The sequence below is a fragment of the Marmota flaviventris genome, chromosome 2, assembly GCF_047511675.1.
Source record: "Marmota flaviventris isolate mMarFla1 chromosome 2, mMarFla1.hap1, whole genome shotgun sequence".
In the NCBI taxonomy this organism is placed as follows: domain Eukaryota; kingdom Metazoa; phylum Chordata; class Mammalia; order Rodentia; family Sciuridae; genus Marmota; species Marmota flaviventris.
This window is the reverse complement of record NC_092499.1, coordinates 188,803,008-188,825,547: the sequence shown is the minus strand read 5'-3', so window position 1 is coordinate 188,825,547 and position 22,540 is coordinate 188,803,008. Positions and strand designations below refer to the sequence as shown.

Genomic DNA, 22,540 nt, shown 5'->3' with positions numbered 1-22,540 from the left:
TGGTAGGAATGAAAGGAATTCCTGGGACGAGCAGCAGGGCCCAAGGGCCTCATGGAGGCCTCAAATGGGAAGCTGGGGCATCCAGTGCAGGAGCCCAGGTTCTTCCTCCAGAATACACAAGGCTCCCACACTCCCACTCTACTCTAGGATTCAAGGGGAACCATGCTTTCAGGTTCTTGAAGCCGTGAATGGGGTGAAAGAGGGTGAGGCAGAGGAGGACTCATCAGAGGTCACCACCTAGGAGTGTGCTGGCAGCCACATCTTCTCAGTAGCTCAGTGGGAGCCTGGTTGGCAAGGGAGCCCAGCTGACTGCAAACCCTGGAAAACAAAGCTTGCTCCTGCTTTGCTGTTTAAAAAAGAGAGTACCTGAACCAAGTCACACAAATCATTATTTATTTCCTGGGGCCTAATTGTCACTTATCTTGGTAAAAAGGGCACAGAATTGCTCATTTAGTTTTGAGCCCAAATTTCTCTAAAACCGGATCTGCGAAGCTCCGTGTGGGAAAGCCCAGAGCAGCACAGATGGTCAATTGAGCTTAAGATGGCTTCCAGAAAATGTGCAATGATTGTCGGCTCCCTTTCTCTCTCCTGAAAAAAGGTTTGAAGTTTTTAAAAAGTTTAAAAGTATTTTTTAAAAAAGGGATAAGAAGGTCTTGACTGAGAAGGCTAGGGTTGGAAAGGAGGGGTGCTGGGTGGGATATGGTCCCTGTCCAGGCCCCCCTGAAAGAAGTGTGCCCATGTCGGCTGCTCCCAGGTAGGCAGGATGTGGCCCATGCCCAGTACCAGCTGAATAAATAACACCCCATGGGTACAGTGTCTCCAGATGTGCCTGGGCTCAGTGAGAAGGAGGGGGACAGGTTGGAGCCCAGGGGTGTGGGCAGAGGGCTTGTCCAGAATAGGGGCCATGGAGGCCTCTGAGGGGCCTCTCAGGCTAGCCTGTCTGGCCTGGGACATGGGCTCAGAGAAGAGGTTGGGCCAATGCCAGGGTTCATTTCCATAGGGGACAGCAGGCTCTCTCCAGCCTCCATGGATGAGGCTGGACTCAAGGTGAAGCGGTCCCATCGCTGCTTTCAGGTGGCTTGCTGGCCTCCTTGTCTGCGGTGCTGGCCTCTGCCTGACCTTCTGGAGGAGAGAAGGAAGAGTGCATTTTCTCAGGCACTTTTACACACATGGAAAGCACAGAAGGGAACGGCTGGCAAGCTGATAATGGCGGCTAGCCCGGTGGAGTAGGATGAGGATGATGGTGGCCAAAGGGGACTTCAGCCTGCACTGTAATATCTTACATCTCACCACATAAATGCAGTGTCACTAGTGAAATTAAAATTCAATTCGAGCCAGGTGCGTGGCGGCGCACCCAGTGACTTGGGAGGCTGAGACAAGAGGATTGAGAGTTCAAAGCCAGCCTCAGCAGTGGTGAGGCACTAAGCAACTCAGTAAGACCCTGTCCCTAAATAAAATACAAAATAGGGCTGGAGATGTGGCTCAGTGGTCAATAGCCCCTGAGTTCAATCCCTAGTACCACCCCTGCCCCCAAAAGAAGAAGAAGAAAAGGTCAATTAGAGGTCAGGATTGTGCACCAGTGCCAAGAGCACAAGACAAAAGGCTACTGAGGGTCAATGCACCTGCGCAGTTTCCCAGAGGGAGCAGGTGCCGGTACAGGTGCTCAGCAAATGGGAGCTGGTCCTGAAGGCACTGAACCAGGCCAGCTGAGGAGTGCCAGGGATGGCCTGCATCACGGATTGGGGGTCTGATGGCACATCCTGGTGTGCATCACACTGCTGGTGACTTCCCCGATTCCCTCACCCCATCCAGCTAGAAACCTGGGCTGGTCGGGGGATGAGGGCGGCAGCAGCCTAAGGAGCCACTTGTGCCATGAGGCGGGTGTGAGCTGGGTCTCCTGACTCCCAGCTGCTTTTGTCCCACTGTGGAAAGTGGGAGGGGAAGGCCCTGCCAGCACCCCCTTCACCAGCAGCGGAGATGAAGTACCATTCACTCCCAGTACCCCCAGTCTCTGTGTCCCCGCTAGCAGGGGCCCACACAGGGCTGGTGTGCATGCAAAGCTCAGTCAGTGGTGCAGTTTGTTCTTTTCAATATCGAATGAACCCAGGGCCTCCACGTGTTAGGCGAGTCCTCTACTACTTAGCTCTATCTCCAGCCCCAGTGACGAACTGTGAAAAGTCACCAGGTGCCCTCCAAGCTCACTAAGGGCCTGCACGCAAATATAGTCCCATAGGACACACTTCCATCTAGGGCTCTCAGGCTAAGCCCCACCTGTGACTAAGGAGATCCCCGCCCCCTCCAACTCTATGCTAAGTTTTGGGCTCTGCAGGCCACGGGCCCTTCCCCACACGATCCACATGGCGACCTGCAGGTGCAATTATGGTTATGATGCGTGTGAAAAAATGTGGCTCAGAGAGGTGAGCTGCCCTGCCTGGATCAGGGTGGAGAGCACCTGCATGCTGCCAGAGCTGGTAAAATCCACCCTCTAAGAGCACAGTGCTCTGCAGTCCACCAAGGCCAAGGTCTGCATGACCTCACCCTGCCCTCAGGCAGCTTCAGGACAGGAGTGCTAGTTAGGTGGTGACTGTGTGGGCAGAAGGTGGCAGTCTGGCTCTCCAGCCAGTTCTGACCTCTGCCCCCAGGTTCCCTTACATCCTGTGATGGGATCTAACAAGGGCCTGGCCCTTCAAGGCTCCTCTGGCCTCCAGAAGCCTGACCAACTAGACGGCACTTTAGGTGACATTTCTACCATGTGACACCTTACTTGGCTCTGAGCTTCCTGCCCTGGCGAACAGGTCCCCCCTGTTCTCTGCTCTGCTATTCCTCTGCTGTGGGACCTCAGACAAGTCACTTGATCTCTTTAAGCTCTGCCTCCTGAGCTATAAAGCAGGATGGCGACACTCCACTCAGACCACAGGGGCTGGGGCCGTCCACAGTCATCTGGCATGTGGGAGTGGAATAGGCTCAACCATTGGTGGCTTCGTCTGTGCCAGCCTTGGGTCCCTGGCCAAGAGAAGGCTCTCCAGCACTTCCTGTTGCACTAGCACCCCTGGCCTCCCTCAGGAGCAGCTGCAGAGTGGGATCAGGAATGCTGACCATGGAGGGCAGGCATTGGCTTCTCCACGCCTGGCCTGCTGCTTCTCTCATTATTAGGCATAATAAGGAAACAGCTGTGCTCTCTACATAAGAAATACCAAGAAAGACGGAAGGTTTGTGCACAGCTGCTGCCTGGGCTAACATACATGAGCAGGCCCCAGACTTGGGGAGGCCGGGCAGCTGCAGCTTCTTCCCAGCCCTAGCTGCAAATTAGCCTCCTGGAAGCTTTAAGCAGGAGAGGCTGCTCTGGGTCCCAGCATGGGCCTGTTGGGTCAGGACCTCTGAAGTAGTGCTTGGAGGCTCTGACTCAGTGAGTCCCGGGACTTAGCTCAGTCCAGACCCGCCTGATGACGCTGCTCACTAAGGCCTCCTGTGAGGGATCTTGGACAGTCACTCCTGCCTGGACTCCACTGTGAGTGCTTCACATTCTTACAATGTTCTGTCCTCATGTCTCCTTCCCAAAGGTCAGTCACTCTGGCAGACAAATGTCATATACTTAAGGACCCAGACACTTCAAGGATTCTGAGTCAGACAGTACAGACCATGTTAGAAGGACCTGGGTACATGGCAGAGTAGCCACAAGGGCTGGAATGGGGGGGGGGCAGACAAAATTTACCAGAGCTGAGGGGGAGGACACAGAAGCCTTTAGGGAGCCCCTGGCAATGCGCCCAGCATGACAGTTGAGCATGCTGTCCGTTCAGCTGGCAGGGAGCAGCCATTGAGTAAGCATCTTCCATGTGCTGACCACTGCCAGGCACCGCAAGCACACTGGAGCAGCTTAGTGCAGGGGTGGGGGGGCAGCTGTGGTAAGGGGTCTAAGGAGGTTGCCCACACAAGGGGGCCTCTCTCTGAGGGGGATGTGGTCAGGCAAGGCCTCTCAGCAGAGCAGGTGTCTTCACAAGTGAGAAGCAGCCAGGCAGGGGAGGAAGGAAGAACCAGACAGAGGAGCTGATAGGGCAGTTTTGAAAACAAAACTTTTTTCTGTCTGGATAGGGAGGAAGTGAGAACTGAGGCTGGAGAGGGGAGCAGGATGGCAGCTGAGGTGGCGTCCACACCTGGGTAAGGCACTTGGGCCACATCACCAGGGAGAGCCTGCAGACCTTCAAACAGGAGGTGTGGGTGCGTGGGGTTCCTGCAGCAGGGGTCAGGGGTTCTTTCTCGAGGTAGAAAGACTATCGGGATGACCCTGAGCAGGCCACCCAGCAAGTTAATATAGTTCCCTGGGCCTCAGTTTGTCCACCTATAACATGAGAGTTAGGTTCTGAAGTCTTCTGTTTTGGCCCTGTAGGTTATTTCTGGGCAGCAAGGACCAAGAACTCTAGGCTGGGGCTCTACAGAGCTAGGCAAGACTATGGCTTCCTCCTGGCCTCCTCACACCCACTCCCACCCCTCCCCCAGCTTGTTACTGTAGCCAACAGAGTTCCTTCTAACCATCCTATAAGCATTGCCCTGGAGAGGTGGGTGCAGATAGCCCAAAGCTCCAATGCCCTGTGGGAAGTGATGTGATAGTCACGACCTTGGCCTTGGAGGTGCTGTGGAAGCCTTTCTCAGAGGAAAGGGCCCTGGCCAGGGCAGGGGCCAGGGAAGGCTTCCCAGAAGAGCCCAGAGCAGACAGGTTGGACCTGAGCCCAGCAGGGTTTTCTGGGAGGATGGAGGGAGACACAGAGGAAGTGGAGTGTCCCAGACAATACTTGAATGGTACATGTGACCTTTCCTCTGGGCCTTTCTTGGCCCGTGGTCACCAAGCACCTGCTGTGTGCCAGGAAGAACAGGCCCCTGCTATTTCGGAGCTGCTACAACAAATGAGACCTTGTCTGAGGGTGAGGAGAGTCACATGGCTGGGGAGGAGGCTTTAGCTGTTAGGGGCGCTTTTCAGAGCATCTGCCCTCTTGAGCTTGGGACCAAGGACAAGAGGACAGCAGCCCCAGCTCCAGGAGAGGGGAGGGAGATGTTCTAAGCTGAAGATGGGTAGAAGGGACCCTGCTGGCTGTAGGGGTGGGCTGGAAGGTGGGGGAGTGGGTACAGGGAGGCCGAGAAGTGGGGTAGTGGCCAGCGCCCAGTGGAGGGAGCTGAATGTATCCTGGAGGAGAATGACAGGACCGGTGAGTGGACTGGGGAGAGGGAAGGGAAGTGCCCTGGATGCCTGGCCAGGGAGTCTCTGGGGCCTGAGATGCTGGCACTGCCAACCTAGAGACTGGCTGGTCTCTGACACTATCAGCAGGCCTGACTGGAGTGCAGCTGCTTCTCTGAGGAAGAGGGGTAATCTGGGACGCGGGTGCCAGCCTCTCCCCTGCCAGGACCACTGGATCTGACCTGCCCCCTCAAGTGCCAGCTCGCCCATGTCTGCAGCCAGCTTCCGCATGCTCACAGCCTCTGAGTCACCCTGGATGTCAGGGACGGCATTCCGACGGCCCGTCCGGTCACAGGAGATGAAGTCCGAGTAGGAGGACTCGACCTCCATCATGCCTGTTGCATCGCTCCTCGGGCCTGTGGGGACAGGGGGCAGGAGGGCAGAGGTGAGGCAGAATGACAGCTACTGCCTTTTTCACTGCAGACAGAGCAGAAAGCACAGAAAATACAAAGAACAAAATCAATAGCCCCCGACACAGCCAACCACCACCACCATCTCAAAGAACACAGCCTTTATTCTAAGGAAACATTGACACACTTATCAGTATCATGTGCCAGGCACTGGCTAGGTACTGTAGATGTAGCAGCAAACAAGTTGGCCATGGTCCCTGCCCTCACAGCTTATGATCTACCAGAGGCAGCATCCAACTACCCAGCACCTACATCAGGACCACAGTGCGCAGCCCTGTGAGGGAGAATGCAGGGTGCTGAGTGACTGCCAGGACCTGACCAAGGCTGGAGTTGGCAAAGTGACATGAACAGACATTTAGATGAAGAGTGAGAGGAAGAGCATCACAGAGAAGGAACATCTTCTCTGTGATGCACCTGTGAAGACTCTGAGGAAGGAGGGTATGGTGGGCTGAAAAGCAAAAGAGCCAGCAGGCTGGAGAATGGTGGGGCAGGGCCACTGGGGACAGTGCTGAGGTGGGCAGGGGTCAGACCACATCTGAAACTTGGACTCTGAGGGGTATCAGGCCAGGTTATGAATGATTAGCTGTGCGTTTCAAAGATGACTCAGGGTTCTAGCTGGAGCTGGGCCTGGAAGGAAGGAAGTTGGGAGACTTCCGTGGAGTTCCGGTACAAGAAGACAATGGTGGAGCAAGGCGGTGGCGAGGCCGACTTGAGATGTAATTTGGAGGACAAATCCATAATAGTTATTGTTTGATGGGGAACTTAGGTTGCGCTTGAATAAGTAGGTGGACAGCGGTGTGGCTTCCTCAACAGGGAATGTCAGCAGAGTACCTGGGGAGTGAAGGCGAGTTCTGGGGGTGAAGTTAAGAGTTCTAGTTAGTGATGCCAACCTTGTATGGCCTGTGAGCCCTCCCAGAGGACAGGGGGAGTAGATACAGGGACCAAAGGGGCTGGCGCTCAGAAGAAAGATGGGGTATAAAGGGAGGAAAGAGATGAAAGAAGAAATCATTACTATTGAGATGGGGACTAACAGCCCTCGTGGTTGAGGAACAGCCTAGGAATGAGAAGAAGACAGCCACAGCTGTAAAGAAGAGCCATATACATTAAGAAGCATATGGCCCTGGGCTTGAAACACACCCAAAAAAAATTATCTGGGGATCATACTACACATTGTGTTTTATAGCCTATTCTTTGGAACAAAGACCTGACCCTCTCTGAGCCTCTAGTTCCCCATCTGTAAAACAAAAGCAGGGCCAAAATTCTGTGTAAGGCGATTCCCCTTCTATCCAGAAGATGGCGCACCTTGCATATCTTTCTTTGCTGCCTGAGGGGTGGGGGTTCTGGCTCCTCCTCAGCTAAAGGAATTCCCAGAGGCAGTTCCTTCTGTAGGTCACAGTTTCACTTCAACCCTCTCCCTACCGGGAAAGTGCTCAAGTCTTCATATCAGGAGAATGGGCTGCTGTAATAATGGTAACAATAGCATAACCACCAGTCCAAATTATGAGGACAATGCTAATAATAGCAAAGGTAGTGTGACCAGGAATTTATGCTTTGTATATTTCACTTAATGGCTGGCACAGCGTCTGAGCTAAGTTTACAAGCCTGAATGGGAAGGGCCTCAGCAGACCCTCTGGGTCCTAGGCCTAGGCTCTGCTCCCCTGTACCTGCTGCTCATGGGAAGGGTCTGACCCTGTCACACCACTCTGTCCCCTGAAGCCTCGATTTCTTCAGCTCTTGTTCTCTGGTTAGAGTCAGCTCCATGAAAACAGGAAGCTTCTCACCATGCAAACAGACAGGACCAATCCCAGCAGCTGTGCTCTGGCTGCTCCATCCCTGCACCCTCCGCCGAGCAGCACCTGGGGGAGAGCATCTGCTCTGTAACCGCTCCCAGGATCACATTTCATCTGTCTATCCATCCAGGCATCCATCCAGCCCCTCTGCCACCACCTCTCTAGGGATGATGGACTGTCTCCGCCTCAGGACCTGGGAAAGGCCTGCAGAGTGCTGCTCTTCTTGTCTGGTATCTCCAGGAGGATACCTTGGGATGGAGTTACAAGCTCATCTAAAATGCTAGCCTCACTCCGCGACAGACACCCTGGGGCTTTGCCCCGCCTGACCCTACAAGCTTCCCAGGACAGAAAGCTGCCCATCCTGGCACAGAGAGGGCACTCTGACAAGCTCAAAGCCCAGTCCTGGAACACACCCACCAAGCCATCTGGAGCTCACTCAGCTGCCCCCTCCCCATCTCTGCAGGGCCCTGAGAGCCCTCTGTTCCAAAGCACCAGTGTATCAGATTCTCATTTCTCTTACACATTTGTGCTCATATGTGCTCATATTCTGCTCTTTAAAGTTAAAAGCAAATGGGAAAATAAAAGAAAGAATCCTCAGAGTGGGATATTGTGCCAGTAAATGGTCACTCTCATTTTAGGGGTTTTGTTTTGTTGTTTGGTGCTGGGGTTGAAACTCAGGGCGTCACACAAAGCAAATGGTTATTCTCAAATCCTGTCATTGAGAGTGTAAACTACCAAGGACTTCTTTAAAAATGGCTTAACAATAGGAAACAAGAAACCTCAACTTTCTTAATATCCTTGAGCCATTAAGTCAGTTTATAATAATTTATTATAAGAAAATAATCCCAGTTGTGCATGAAAATAAATGTACAAAGATGTTCATTGCAATAATATTTAAAATTCCAGAACAACCAACTATAAAATGGAGAAATATATAAATATGCTAATTTATATTCAAATGAAGTATCATTCAGGTATTATGATGTTTGTGAATTTTTGGGGGGGAGGTACCATGGATTAAACACAGGGGCGCTCAACCACTGAGCCACATCCCCAGTCCTTTTTATTTTTTATTTTGAGACAGGGTCTCAATAAGTTGCTTGGGGCCTTGCTAAGTTGCTGAGGCAGGCCTTGAACTTGCGATCCTCCTACCTCAGCCTCTCAAGCTACTGGGATTACAGGTGTGTGCCACCATACCCAGCAATATTTTTAAAAGATATGAGGAAATCTTCACATATATTGTCAAATGGGAAAAAAAAGCCTCAATTGTACAATCACATATTTAAATTGAGTAATTTTTAAATCTTTTATATTAAAAATTTTTTACATAAAAGCACTCATATCATTTTTAATTAATTAATTAATTATTGTGGTTCTGGAGACTGAACCTGGGATCTCACACATGCTGTCATTGAACTACCTCCTTGGCCCCCAAATAATTTTTGACTATGTGTGAAAGTGGCATAAAGCTCAAAGGGTACAAGAGGAAAGACACAAGTATTCAGAATCCTCCCAGCCTACCCCAGACACCTTCCCCACGCAAGCCCTTTCTTAGATCCTTCCAGTCTATGACATCTCCAAATTCCCTCCTTCTTTCCTTCCCTTTTCTTTTATTAAAAACAATATTTTATTTTCCATCATTCTTTTTTTTCAATTAAAAATATGTTTTAGAAACAATCTCAAATCACCTTGAAACCACTGTAGTGTGATTGTATCAAGACACTGGAAATAAATCCTAAGTCCTTATAGAGCTAGATTGTTCTTCCTATTGGCTACAGGGTATTTTGTTGTCTCTCTACTGTAGACTGATTTAATCTCTTTCCTACTGATGGACTTTTAAGAAAAATTCCTCTTGGTTCATTTTGTGCCACTAAAACAAAATATCTGAGGCTGGACAATTTATAAGGAACAGGAATTTCTTTCTCTCAGTTCTGAAGGCTGGGAAATCCAAGATTGAGGTACGAGCATCCTCAATTTCAGGGTTTTGAGGTGAGGGTTGCTGTCTGCTTCCAAGATGCTGCCTTGATTGTTGTGTCCTCCGGAGGGGAGGAACAGTGTGCCTCACATGTAGGAGGCAGGTAGAAGTGACAAAAGAGGCAGCCCCCCCAAGCCTTTTATAGGGGCATCTAACTCACTCACAAGGAGGGGTCCTCAGGGCCTAACTGCCTCTCCACAGGATCACAGGGCAACACCTGGATGATGAACAGACAGGTGCAAAGCACAGCTTTCCCTTCACTGCTCTGTTTCATGGGTACCCTTATCCATGACATTTTGTATGGGTTTGTTTGTGACATGAGGGTGACAAACAGAAGCTGGTTCCTGTAGTCTGGGCTGTTCTCACCTGCTTACCAGTCGGGAGACTCTGGACAGCTCCCCTCACCTCAGCAACCTGGGAACAAAGCAACAACCTGTGGCTCACGAGATTAAGGAGACAATGATGCTCCAGAGCCTGGTCAGGTGGGGGAGCGGAAGAAGCACGTGCGTGATTAATAGAACATTAGTCTAGTCCACTTGAGGGGGGAGAGACTGGGGAAACTGACCTTCTGATGCTTTTCCTCTGTGCTTAAAGGTGCCATTGAGACCAGAACCTATGGGTCCTTCTTCAGTGCCTCACTGAGACCCTTCCCCTTGCCCAGCTTCCTTCCCCACATCTAAATAAGGAAAATTGAAATGTGAGCTTTAAGTCCCTCTCCCAGCCTTGCCAACTCATTCATTCACTGACCACTAACATCCTCTTCATGCCTGTGCCAGGTATAGGACACACCGGAGGCCAAACAAGACATTTATAGCCTGCTGCTAGAAGAAGGTAAAGAACAAGTAAATTCCTCAATTGTGGCAGATTATGACATGTGCGATAGAAGGACAGGAGAGTGTTCTGCTGTGTGGATGGTTTGGTTAGAGGTGGCATGGTCAGGGAAGTCCTCCTTGAGGAGGTGACTTTGAGCTAAAATGACAGAAAAGGTAGAGTGAGCCAGGAACCAATCCAGGCAGAGCCCAGAGTCAGTGAGGCTGACATCTCTCACTTCAGCCTGAGCCTCCTGGGCTGCTAAGGAAAGAAGCCTCCTCTTCCTCATCCCTAGGGGGCGGGGCCTTTGTGGGGTCTGAATGCTGGTGGGGCATCTGACTGACCTTGGACGTCCAGGATGGAAGGGAAGGTACCCATGCACTGTACCCCGGCTCTTTGGGTCCTGCAGGTGCTCACTCAGGCATGTCAGGTTTCCCCACAGGAAGCCACTGTTCCCTTGGGTCTTACTATTCTCCCCAGCTTTGTAAACTGAAGAGACCCCGGACTCTGCCAAGAGCTACATGGTGTGTTCCAAGTCGGAGCTAGTAGCCCCCACTGCTCAGGCAGATTCCATGACACTTCCAAATTGTTTTCCAAATATACTTCAAAGGTCATTTCCTGTTTTTTTTTTTTTTTTTTTAAGTTAAATATTTTCAAAAATCATGCAAAAAGCAAGCAGACTTTTGCAGAGGACACAGCACAGGAGGGCGACTCGGTGCTGTGAAGGAGGCCTCCCTGGGATGGGCCAACGCTCCGTGAGGCTTCTCTGAGAGAAGAATGGGCTGTGGACACCTGAGGGCAACACCAGGGTCTACTGAACCAGCCTTCCCCACATTCAAAAAGAGCAGCGGCTTCTCTCTGGGATGGGAGGCCAGAACCAAAGAGGCACTAAGACGGGCAGAAGAGGCAGGGCCCAAGCGCCACACGTTCTGAGGAGCCAGGGCAGGGCAGGGCTGCTGGCTGTTGCCACGTTCAGCCCGCTGGCGGCTGGCACCAAAGCTCTCTCTAGTGCCCTAGGGACACATCAGCACAGCTCCACCAGCGCAGGGCCTGCTGCCCATTCAAAGAGTGGCCATGGGTGAGGTAGCCAGCTGGGCCCTGGCCTGCACACCTAGAAGGCACAAAGCCCCGCAGACAGGCAGGCCAGGGCAGGTGGTGGTGACAGCTGCTTTGGGAGGTGGCGTGGTGAGAAGGGGAGGCTGGGAGCTGGAGTCAGTCAAAGCTCTCAGTGACTTCCATGTTGCCAGTCCCCCAGTCAACTGTCTGTCCTCTTCTGACTGACTTCTTCTCAGACCTAGAGGGCCACCAGACACCACACCCTCTGGCTTCCCTCCAACCTCTCTGGCCACTACACAGTGGCCTCCTCCTCTGGGGACCTTTCTGTCAGAGCCCCTCCCCCAGGACCACAGTCTTATTCTCCATGTAGTCCCTGGAGTAGTTCTTAGTCTATCCCTTAAATAGTGTACATTGTGACCCCCGAGAACTCCAGACTCTCTTAAGACTCTGCATTTGTGACTAATAGCCCCTCTGTGTGGCACTTGGCTACGTCATCAGCACTGCAAGCTTCACCTGTCAAGCCCCAGCCTTCGCCCCTCCAGCCTCCCCAGCTCAGTGAAGGCACCGCCAGCCGCCCAGGCTGCTGGAGCTGGAAACCTGGATCTGTTCTTGATCCTCCTCCTCCTTCACCACCCACATACAATTCAGTTTGTCACCAGGTCCTGTCATTCCTACTTGGAAAACAGAGCTTAGATCTGCCCAGCTTTCCCCTCCACGGGCACCACCTGGCTCCCAGGACTTCTCACCTGGACCCCTGTAGAGCCCCTCACTACAGTCCTGCTTCTCTCCCCCTCAGCCCCCGATGGATTCCTACACAGTGCCAGAACGATGTTCTCAAATAGAAACTGGACCACGTGATACCCGTGCTTCATTCAACCTCTGATGCTTTTCTATTCCATACTGAGCAAACTCCAAACCTCTTAAGCCAGCCCCGGAAGTCCCACAGTGATTTGGCCCTACCTCCCTTTGCACTCTTTCCTCTCATTTCCTCTCTAGGCCCATTTTGATCTGGCCATATGGGTCTCTCTTTAATTCCTCAAACATTATTATTTATTTAGGTAGGAAGGTAATAAATAGACTGAAACCAGGAACACTTAACCACTGAGCCACATTCCCAGCCTTTTTCATTCTTCATTTTGAAAAATGGTCTTGGGGCTGGGGTTGTGGCTCAGTGGTAGAGCGCTTGCCTCGCACGCAGGAGGCCTGGGTTCGAACCTCAGCACCACATAAAAATAAACAAAGATAAAGATGTCATATCCATCTACAATAAAAAATATTTAAAAAAGGAAAAAGGTCTCGCTAAGTTGCTTGGGGCCTCACTTATTTGCTGAGCTGGCCTCAAACAGACTCCTGAGTTGCTCTGATTATAATGTGCAGCGCCATACCCGGCTATATCTAATTCAATTCCTGACCTCAGGGCCTTCACTAGAGTAACCCCCGTGCCTCCAGCATTCTCTACACCCTGCTCTCTACAGAGTCTGGTGGACACAGAGTCCATAGGTGGAAATCTGGCTTTGGATTTTTCAAATGTTCCTGCTCTAGGACTGGCAGGGCCTGAGGTCTCCAGAGTTCCTCTGCCTACCACTATTGCAGGCCAAGGAGGCCCAGGCTCAGACACCTGGAGGCAAATAAGGTGGACACAGGAAGGGCTTTAGAGTCCCAACCTCTATCCCATAGCCCACGGCTGCTGGGAAACCCCCCGCACTGATGACAATTCTGTGAAGGGGTGGGGGTGGGGGCCGACAGCTGCCTTAAATGTGGCTGTGGGGATTAATCAGAGCCCACCTTTAGGGAGGGCTACTCCATGCCAGGCTGTGCCAAGCATCTTACAGCCATTATCTCTTGTAATTTTACACTAACACAACAAAACAAAAAGTATCATTGCTGTTTTACAGAAGAGGCAGCCGAGGCTCAGAGAGCTTAGAAGCTTGCTTGAGGTTGTACACCCAGAGTGTGAAGCAGGATTGAGCCTGTCCTCTTATGTGACAAAGCATGGGACTGAGTTAGCATGTGTGTGGCATCCAGTAAGGGATTGTTAAACATGCACATTCCTCTTCTGCCTTTCTTTCCCCTCAGTCACAGCCTCATAAGACATAGATGAAGAAAGGGCAAGAAAGCAAGGAAGTCCCCAGAAAACATTCTACTAAGTTGGCAAAAAGAAAAATCAAAACAAAGACAATAATAAAAACAACAAAAACACAGATGCATTTTGTCCACTGATGCAAAATTCTGCTTTGGATTTGCAGCTGGAGTAAAACCTTGTGATGCTGGGCTGAGCCTATGAATTCTGCCAACAAATTTTTGGAATCAAACTTCACAGCAATAGTAAAAACAATTATTTTGAGGTACACATTTGAAAACTCTCACCCCAGCTATATCCTGTGGCAGGACAGATTATTGTTTTATATAGGGCTGGGGACTGGAACCATGGTGCAAACTTTCATCCATGACAGCCTGTGCTTCTGTGGAGTCTCGGGAACGAAGAACAGTTCCACTGCACTACTGCTTGGGTCTCCTCAGGCCTGCTGCCATTTTACACATTATCTAAGGGACTCACCTACAAAGCAGAGTTCCCAGAGAGTGGCAGCCTTCATCTACTGTGAAGGGAGGGGCAGGAAGGGAATGTGAGATCACTTCCAAATAGGCCTGCCAAAAGCCTAGGGGCACGCTCAGCTCCACTCAGCGGGTGCCAGGCTGAGTGCCACAGGGCACAGGTCTTCCCCTCCAATCTCAGGGGTTCAAGTGTGAATGAAGGGTTAAACTGCCACTTCTGTGATAGCTTTGAAACATGTCTATAAATTCTTCTCTGTCAAAAGAATGGAGACTGGGCTGGGGCTGTAGTTCAATGGCAGAGTGCTTGCCTAGCACGTGAAAGACACTGGGTTCAATTCTCAGCACCACATAAAAATAAATAAAGAAAACAAAGGCATTCTGTCCATCTACAACTACAAAAATTAACAACAACAACAAAAAAAGAATGGAGGGCTGGGCTGTGGCTCAGAGGTAGAGCACTTGCCTAGCATGAGTGAGGCACTGGGTTCGAGCCACATAAAGTAAAAATAAAGACACTGTGTCCATCTATAACTAAAAACTAAATAAATAAAGAGTGGAGACTAACTTGAATCTCTTTGAATGAGCCGGACTTGGTAACTAGCTTTTTCTTCTTTTTTTCCCTTGGGTACTAGGGCTGGACCCAGGGCTTTGAACATGCTAGGAAAATACTCTACCCCTGAACTGTACCTGCAGACTCTGAGTAATTTCTAACAAATAAAATGCAATGTGAGAGATGCTGTGTCTTCTAAAATGAAGTTTCCACCTGGTTCTTCGGTGGGACACCTGCCTTTGAAGGTTCAGTTGCATGTTGGAAATCTGAGGCTGCCATGCTGTGAGGAAGCCCAAACTAGCCCGAGGTGACCACGTGGAGAAGGCCTGAGCTGGTATGGAGAGAGACTGGCCAGCCTGGCTGCGCAAGCCCCTCACTGCTCCAACCCTGGCTGCTATCTAACTGCAACTGCATGAGAGATTGAAGCCAGAATTACCCAGTCAATCTGTGCCAAACCCCTCATCCACAGAGACCGAGAGAGAGAATGAATTACTGATATTGTTTTATACCACGGGGGTAATGTGTTATGCAGCAGTGGATAACTAGAGCAACCTCTATTTACTTCTGTCTCAGGGCTTCCTCTCTAATTTTTCTAGAATTCTATAAAAGAGCATCCCCTAAATATACCGTGGATAATGAAAAGCAGATACTATTTCTATAATATTAATTCATTCAACAAAATTTTACTGATCACTCAATCAGTACCAGGCTTAGGACACCATGGATACAAAGCCAGGTCCTTGAGAGAAGTTCACGGCCTAGCAAGGGAGATCAGCTCAAAAATCCTTAACTCTTCACAGGTGGTGGTGATGGGACACGTAACTCCTTCCAGTTATTCTCCCAATGACAGGTGGGGATGGGTGTGTGTGTGTAACACTAGCTCAGGATCACTGCTCTTGTCAGCCTATTACTAAAGGGAGAGTAACAGCCCACAGATCTGATGAGAAAGACCACTTCAGTATACTGTATATAAATCTTTAAAAACTTCAAAAATCAGGGCTGGGGTTGTAGCTCAGTGGTAGAGTGCTTACCTAGCACGTGTGAGGCACTGGGTTCGATCCTCAGCACCACATTAAAGAAATAAATAAAATAAAGGTATTGAATCCATCTACACAACATACATGGGGGCTCCAGGGTGCAGGCATTCACATAATTTTAAGGAATTAAAATTCTCTTCCTTTATATTAATTGTTTGGCAGTGAACAAAACATACTCCACCTTCATGAAGTTCATATGCTGGCAGAGTGACTCATACCAACCAACAAACAAAATATTAGGCAGCAAGAGTATTATGGGGGGTGTTATGGTTTAGGTATGAGATGCCCCCCAAAAGTTCATGTATGAGACAATGCAAGAAAGTTTAGAGGTGAAATGATTGGTTGTGAGAGCTTTAACCTAATCAATGTATTAATACACTGATATGGATTAATTGGTGGTAATGGCAAGCTGGAGAAGTTGGGTCACTGGGGGCATGCCATTGGGGTTTATTTTTTGTTATCTGTTGAGCAAAGTTCTCTCTCTGCTTCCTTATTGCTATGTCCTGAGCTGCTTTTCTCCACCATGCCCTTATGCCATGATGTTCTGCAGCACCTCGTGCCCAGAGCTATGGAGTTGGCTGTCTATGGACTGAGACCTCTGAAACTGTAAACCAAACTAAATGTTTCCTCCTCTATGCTATTCTTGTCAGGTCTTTTGATCACAGCGACAAAAAGCTGACTAAAACGGAAACTGGCACTGAGAAGTGAGATTGTTGCTATTACTAAATTGACCATGTGGTTCAGAAGCTTTTGGAGCTTTTTGTAATTTGGGGGAGGAATTTTGAAAAGTTTAGAGATGTAAGCTGGAAAAACTGTAGAATGTTGTAAGTGGAGTTTAAGGGGAGATTCTGGTGGAAGCTCAGAAGACCAGAAGGCTGAGAGAACTGTGGACGGTAAAGACTGAGCTCATGAGGTTTCAGAAGAGAAGGAGGACTCTACTGGAAATTGGACTGGCGGCTTTTCATATTACATTCTAGCAAAAAAAAAAAAAAAAAAAAAAACTGTCCACATTTTATCTGTGTCCTGAGACTTCATGTGAGGTTGAATTTAAAGGTGATAGAGAAATTGTTCTGGCAGAAAAAAATTTCAAGGCAGCACAGAATTCACACAGTGGCAGAGCTTTTAGCTAAGTTTACTGTGAAAATCAAGAGTAGAAAGCAGGGCAGAAAGATCTGAAAACTTGCAGTTTGGCCAAAAAAGTGCATGTAAAGCCAGGAGCGGTGGCACACATTTATAATCCCACCAACTTGGGGAGCTGAGGCAGGAGGAATGCAAGTTCAAGAAAAGCCTCAGCAACTTGGCGAGGCCCTAATAAGCAAATTAGTGAGAACTTATCTCAAGATAAAAATAAAAAATAAAAAGGGCTAGGTATTTAGCTCAGTGGTAAAGTATCCCTGGGTTCCCAAAACAGTATAAACTGTGGCTAAAAAGCTGTGGTTGTTAAAGAGATCTCAGTCACTAAAGAAAAAAGGAAAGCAAAAGGGCATCTCAGGAATCAGCAAGACCATACCCATCTTAGGCTCAAGAATGTAAAAGTAACTTGAGAAGAGACAGCAGGGCACCCTGCCTGCACAAGGGGGCCTGGGAAGTTGTCTCACCACGCCCAGCCGCCCAGGCATTCAGGGGCTGCTGCAGCCATGGTTCCAGGAGGCTTGGCTACTGCTTGAGATGGTGGCAGACCTTGGTGCCAACCACATGATGCTGGTCCTGCAGGAATGCAGAATGCTGGATTTAGGTGATCATGGAGGCTTCCGCTGAGATTTCAAAGGAAGGCCTGGAAGGCCAGGCAAAGTAGAGCAGTGTAGGAGTCCCTGTGGGCAGCACCTGAGAAATACATGTGAAAGGAAGCTGAAGCTGCAGTGGAGACCCCTGAGATTAAGAGATGCCAGTACCATCGGATGTTAATTGAGGAAAACTGCAAGAAATTGAGCAGGAAACAAGCAAAGAGAGAGGTCACATGGGCTACAAACAGCAAGGACATTGGGTGGGGCCACACTGGTGGAATGGAAATGTTTACTCTGTGCCGATATATGTAACTTGCTTTTGATTTTTACAGGAACTCTTGCTTAGAGTTTGCCTTGAGTCCCTGGAGACTCTGCACTTGGATTTCTGGGTAATACTGGAAGTGTTAAAGATTGTGGGGACTCCTGGAAATGAATGAGATTTGTATTTTGAATTGTGAGATAGGCATGAGCTTTTGGGGAGCAGGGGTGGAATATTATGATTTGGATATGTGGTTTCCCCAAAAAGCTCATGTATGAGACAAAGCAAGAATTTTCAGAGGTGAAATTATTAGATTATGAAAGTTGTAACTTAATCAATGGACTGATCCACTAACATGGATTAATTAGGTGGTAACTATAGTCAGGTAGGGTGTGGCCAGAGGAGCTAGATCACTGGAGGCATGTCTTTAGGGTTTTATTTTGTCACTGGTGAGTGGAGCTCTCTCACTGCTTCCTGATTGCCATGTCCTGAGCTGCTTTCCTTCACCATGTCCTTCTGCCACGATGTTCTGCATCACCTCAGGCCCGGAGTTATCAGCCATCTATGGACCGAGACTTCTGAAACAGTGAGCCAAAAAACTTTTCCACTTCTACACTGTTCTTGTCAAGTCTTTTGGTGGGTGATGAAAAGATGACTAAAACAGAGGATAAGGCAGGAGAGTGAGATTTTCCACTGAGGACAGAGAGTCTCTCTAATAGATCATGGTGACACTGGTGCAGGGACCTGAAGGAAGTGAGTGGGGAGCCATGCAGGGCATGCCTGGCATTCATAAGGTGAACAAGGAGGCCACAGGACTGGGGAGCAGTGAGCAGGAGAGAGAGTGAGAGGACTGACCATGACTGGGGATCTTTCGGGGACCTGGAGAACAAGGGCACACTCCGGATTTTGCTCTCATTTTGATTTACCCTCACTGACATTTCCAACGGAATCCTTCAATGCTTCCCTTCCATTGCCAGTTCTCAGAGGCTGCTCTCTAGTGTAAAGTGCGTGACACCTCAGAGTCAGTGAGGGGGTCTCATAGGCACAAACATTGTGTGCTCAAGGGCAATGCCAGAAAGGGTTGGGATCTTTCTGTTAAGTTGAAGAAGAACCCAAATTCTCCTTTTCTTTCTACTTCCAGGCAGAAGTAAGGTTCAGAATCCTAAAAACACCATATCAGTAAATAATTAAATAATCACCTCCCTTGGATTTTGGAATAGCAATGTTTGCAAGTCAAGAACTGTTACTACTCAAGCAGACCAGAGACGTCACTGCACCTTTGGCCCACGTTAACACAGTTTACATAAGATTCCTGAGTCCTTGGTTCAGCCACCACCCTCCTGATACTGAGTCTTCATGGAACTGCCAGGCAACGGTTCTCCTAGTTCAACAGAAATAAGTCTATGAATGGATTAATGAATAACAAACTGGCCAAGAAAATAAGAATTTAACAACTATGGCACTCTCTCAATGAATAAAATAACCATCTGAGGGCCAGGGGTGTAGCTCAGTGGTAGAGCATTTATTTGCCTAACATGAATGAGGCCCTGGGTTTGATCCTCAGCACTACAAGAAAACAAAACACACACACGCCCCGAAAAGAAAACAAAAAAAACTGAGTTCTGGCTCCTGACCATACAAATAGCAATGACAGTAATAAAATAATTACTATAAATTATTTAAAATTTTAGAAAAACAAATTAAGTAGAAATGGCTTCATTTATACGATTGATATATACATGGTGATAAATTGATATATATAGTGACAAATGCTTTTCATGTATCATCTTATTTAAGTTTCACAGTGGCCTTGTAGAATTAGACCCACTTTATACCTAGGTAGAATGAACTGGAACCTGGATTCAAAGTGAAGGAGTGGCTGGCTACTAGGCCCAAGGCCCCCAAGGCAATACTCTCTCGGTACAATCAGAGGAAGTGGAAGCCCTTGAAAAAGGTGAGCTCAAAGTGGCTGAAGTGGCAGGAAGGTCCTGACTGGGAAAAAAAGTGAAGGTCTAGTAGGCTGGCCTGCTAGAGTTATGCTCTACCACTGAAAATTACAAACCTTTCCTTCATTCTGTCAGTCATTCTTTCCACTTTACTAAGTAGGTACTGTTTTCAGCCATGACCTTGAAGGTACTTTTTAGAGGCACTGCATTATTTAATCCTCAAAGTGGAGAGTCCAGGGCTCAGAAGATGGTGTGGACCACCCACAATCCTCTAATTGGTTAATGCTTGAATCAAGATTTGAACTTGCATTTCCTCAATCCTAATTCACTATCCATTCTTTAGGGTGGTGTGTTCTGGCAATAGCTTTGCCCTGAAGTGGATGACACTGCCTCTGTCGCATCTTTGTCAGAGGATTGTCTTGTTACCAAATCTCTCCCGCTGTGGCTTTTCTCATCTTGGCTATTCTGACCTTAACTACTTGGAAGATGAGCTTTCAGAGCGCCTCTCGAGCACCTCGCACGCTGCTCGGTGTGTAGTGCCCATGAAGTGTTTTCTAAAAGAACAAAAAAAATCAATGAGCCAGGTGAACATACAGTGGGTCTGCCAACGTGAAAGGGCTCAAGAGAGGGTGCAGTTTCATGTCCCCCAGGTGCCTCACAGGATCCTCCCTGTGCTGTTGCCTGAATTTCAAAGAGTGTTGGGCGGGTGCCCTTCACATCAACACAGGGCAAGAACCCGAGCCAGGGATTCAGATGACAGAAAGAAGAGCCTGTGCTGAACCACCACTGGTTCTGATGCCAGTGCAAAAAGGTGGCCCGACAAAACTGGCATCACCTTACAGCTGCTCGCTGAGCAGAGCCAGCTTGACGGGAGACGTTAACAAGTAGAAATTACTCTGAAAAAAACTTGCCTCTTGCCTGTGTCAACCCCAAATTAAGGCATATCAGAGACACGCTTATAGTTTCTTGGCTAATAAATCCATTTATAAAATACATTAGAGTCAAATTCCATTTGTCTAATTATGCCCTGGGGAACGAGGCACTTGAGCACCAAGATTCCAACCCATCACTCCTGTGGGTATCAAAGCCTCATCTAGAGACAGACAGTGGACTGGTGGCTGCCTAGGACTGGGGCTGGTGGGGTTTAGGGGCTGGCGAAGGAGGCGGGTTTCTTTGTGGGTGAGGAGAACATGCTGAAGTCAAGTGTGACAATGACCGCAGCACCTTCTGAACACAGTGAAGCCACTGAACTGCAACATGAGTTCTACCTCAATAAAGCTGTAAGAAATGCTTCCCTGAGGGGCAATGGAGAAACGTTCTTCTCATGTCCTGCACTGGGTGTGTTAATGTATTACCCACTCAGTGATTTCACCACATGAATTTTTGTGCCAACTGTGACACCAGGCAATGTTCTTGGTGTCACAATACAGGGCTGTATGCCCTATACCAGCCAACTCCATACTTTTTCTGCTTTAGTTTTTCTTAAAATTGCCCTTGACTTTCATCCCAAAGCTTGGAAGTTAAGCTCCTGTGCTTCAGCCAGACACCACTGAATGACTCAGTGGCTGTGTGATCTCTGGAGAGTCACTCAAGCTCTCCATGCCTCAGTTTCCCCATGTGTAAAATAACAGCCTCGGGCATACAGGGGCACATGAGGATTAAAAGAGACAGCATGCACAGGGCGCTGAGTGGGGCCTGGCAGAGCAAGCCATGCTGGCTTGCAGCTCTCAGCACCACTCTCGCTGCCTAGGACTGGGGCCAGTGGGGTTTAGGGGCTGGCGAAGGAAGCAGCCCCTCTGGAGAAAACCAGAAAGCTCATATGTTCAGGTAGATGAAACGGGCTGCATGGTACAATTTCATGGCTGGACTCTGGGACATCCCATGGGACATCCCATGGGACTACTGTAAGCTTCAATAATATTAGGTAATTTATCTCAGTTCACCACTAAACAGAAAGATCCATAGGCCTTGTGTGGTCTCCCAAGAGCCCAGCATCTGGGAGGCTAGTGTGCAAGAGGACATAGTAGCCTACGACACTTGGGTTCTCTCTGATTCTGAAAAGTCAGAGGTTACAGGCATATTGGAGAATCTGAGAAAAGTTAGGGACACTTCGCCTAGAAAATATATATATGTATATACAAAGCTGTGCCCATAATTACAGGGAGCCCTTGAATCCTTAATGCTTACCCATAAACCTCTGCTTAAAACCCCAGTTCTAGGCCACACATGACCGGCGCGCACTCTCCCACAAAAGCTGGAACAGGTTTGCCCTCCTACACTGGCCTTGGCCAGAAAAACAGTCCTAGAGCTGATGGCTGCATCCTAGTCACCGTGAACATCTGCATCCAGGGGATTCCCAGGGGCCCTGAGTCAGAACAGCATGTGAGCCTGGTGGCTTGGGAAGCTACCATAGGGCAAGGCCCAAAGGCTTTACTGATAAGCAGCAGGAGAGTTCCAACCTCAAGGCAGCTTCCTGCCAGTGAGACCTTGCTCTGCCAACAGAGGAGAGGAATTTTAGCAGAGGGGCCGGAGGCAGGGTAGACCAGAAGAGGGAAATTCAAGAGCTGAAAATGCCTTCCACATCCTGGGACTACTAGAGAGAGAAATAAGGCTGGAGATTCTACCCCAACTGCAAGGAGGTGGTGCTGAGAGGGTGTGGGAGCACAGCGAACTGTGAATCAGAGGGTGCCTGCACGGGGGGCTCCATCAGTTATTGACTAGGTGATGCTGAGCAAACCATTGAAACTGTCTGGGGCTTGGTTTCTTCATTTGTAAAACAGTTACCAGTAATCCCCATCTCAAGGGGCTTTTGTGAGATTGAAGAAAATACTGCCTTTTTTTTTTTGAGACATTTCCTTCTAAGAACCTGGAGAAGTAAGGAATAGAGGAAGTAGAGAGGAAGAATTGAAAGCCCATTCTTGTCTCATGAGAGAGTGGAAATCCAGGCTTCATTACTTAGTTAAAGCAAGATTCCACAGATGAAGAACCTCAAGTTCTTCATCTATGGAATGGGAAGAATAATTCTATGCAAGGTTGTAACAGAATTTGAAATAATAAATACATAACGCTGGGCTGGGGTTGTAGCTCAGTGGCAGAGTGCTTGCCTCCCATGTGTGAGGCACTGGGTTCAATCCTCAACACCACACAAAAGTAAATAAAATACTGTGTTCATCTACAGTTAAAATAATAATAATAACAACAAC

The 22,540-nt window shown here is 48.9% G+C and overlaps 1 protein-coding gene, 1 long non-coding RNA gene and 1 other non-coding gene across 9 annotated transcripts in view; 2 read left to right on the top strand and 1 right to left on the bottom strand.

The window, feature by feature from the left end:
* Nucleotides 1–376: 376 nt before the first annotated feature.
* Nucleotides 377–22,540, bottom strand: part of Pkig (cAMP-dependent protein kinase inhibitor gamma) — an 86,545-nt gene continuing 64,381 nt past the window's right edge. For 4 of the 7 annotated variants that reach the window (XM_027945147.3, XM_071608952.1, XM_027945143.2 and 1 more), the window contains exons 3-4: nt 5,410–5,583; nt 377–1,122 (exon numbers count right to left, since the gene is read on the bottom strand). In XM_027945147.3, the coding sequence (XP_027800948.1) occupies nt 1,043–1,122; nt 5,410–5,560 (231 nt within the window). In that variant the 5' untranslated portion in view covers nt 5,561–5,583 and the 3' untranslated portion in view covers nt 377–1,042. Of the gene's footprint in view, nt 1,123–5,409; nt 5,584–19,807; nt 19,892–22,540 lie in introns of all 7 variants that reach the window. The other 3 variants (XM_071608953.1, XM_027945144.3, XM_071608954.1) reach the window with 1 other exon arrangement.
* Nucleotides 12,425–12,496, top strand: Trnaa-cgc (transfer RNA alanine (anticodon CGC)). The gene has a single exon. It is a non-coding gene; the product is annotated as a tRNA-Ala (tRNA).
* On the top strand, nt 17,888–18,848 carry LOC139704778 (uncharacterized). The gene is made up of 2 exons (XR_011706771.1): nt 17,888–17,977; nt 18,533–18,848. It is a non-coding gene; the product is annotated as an uncharacterized lncRNA (long non-coding RNA).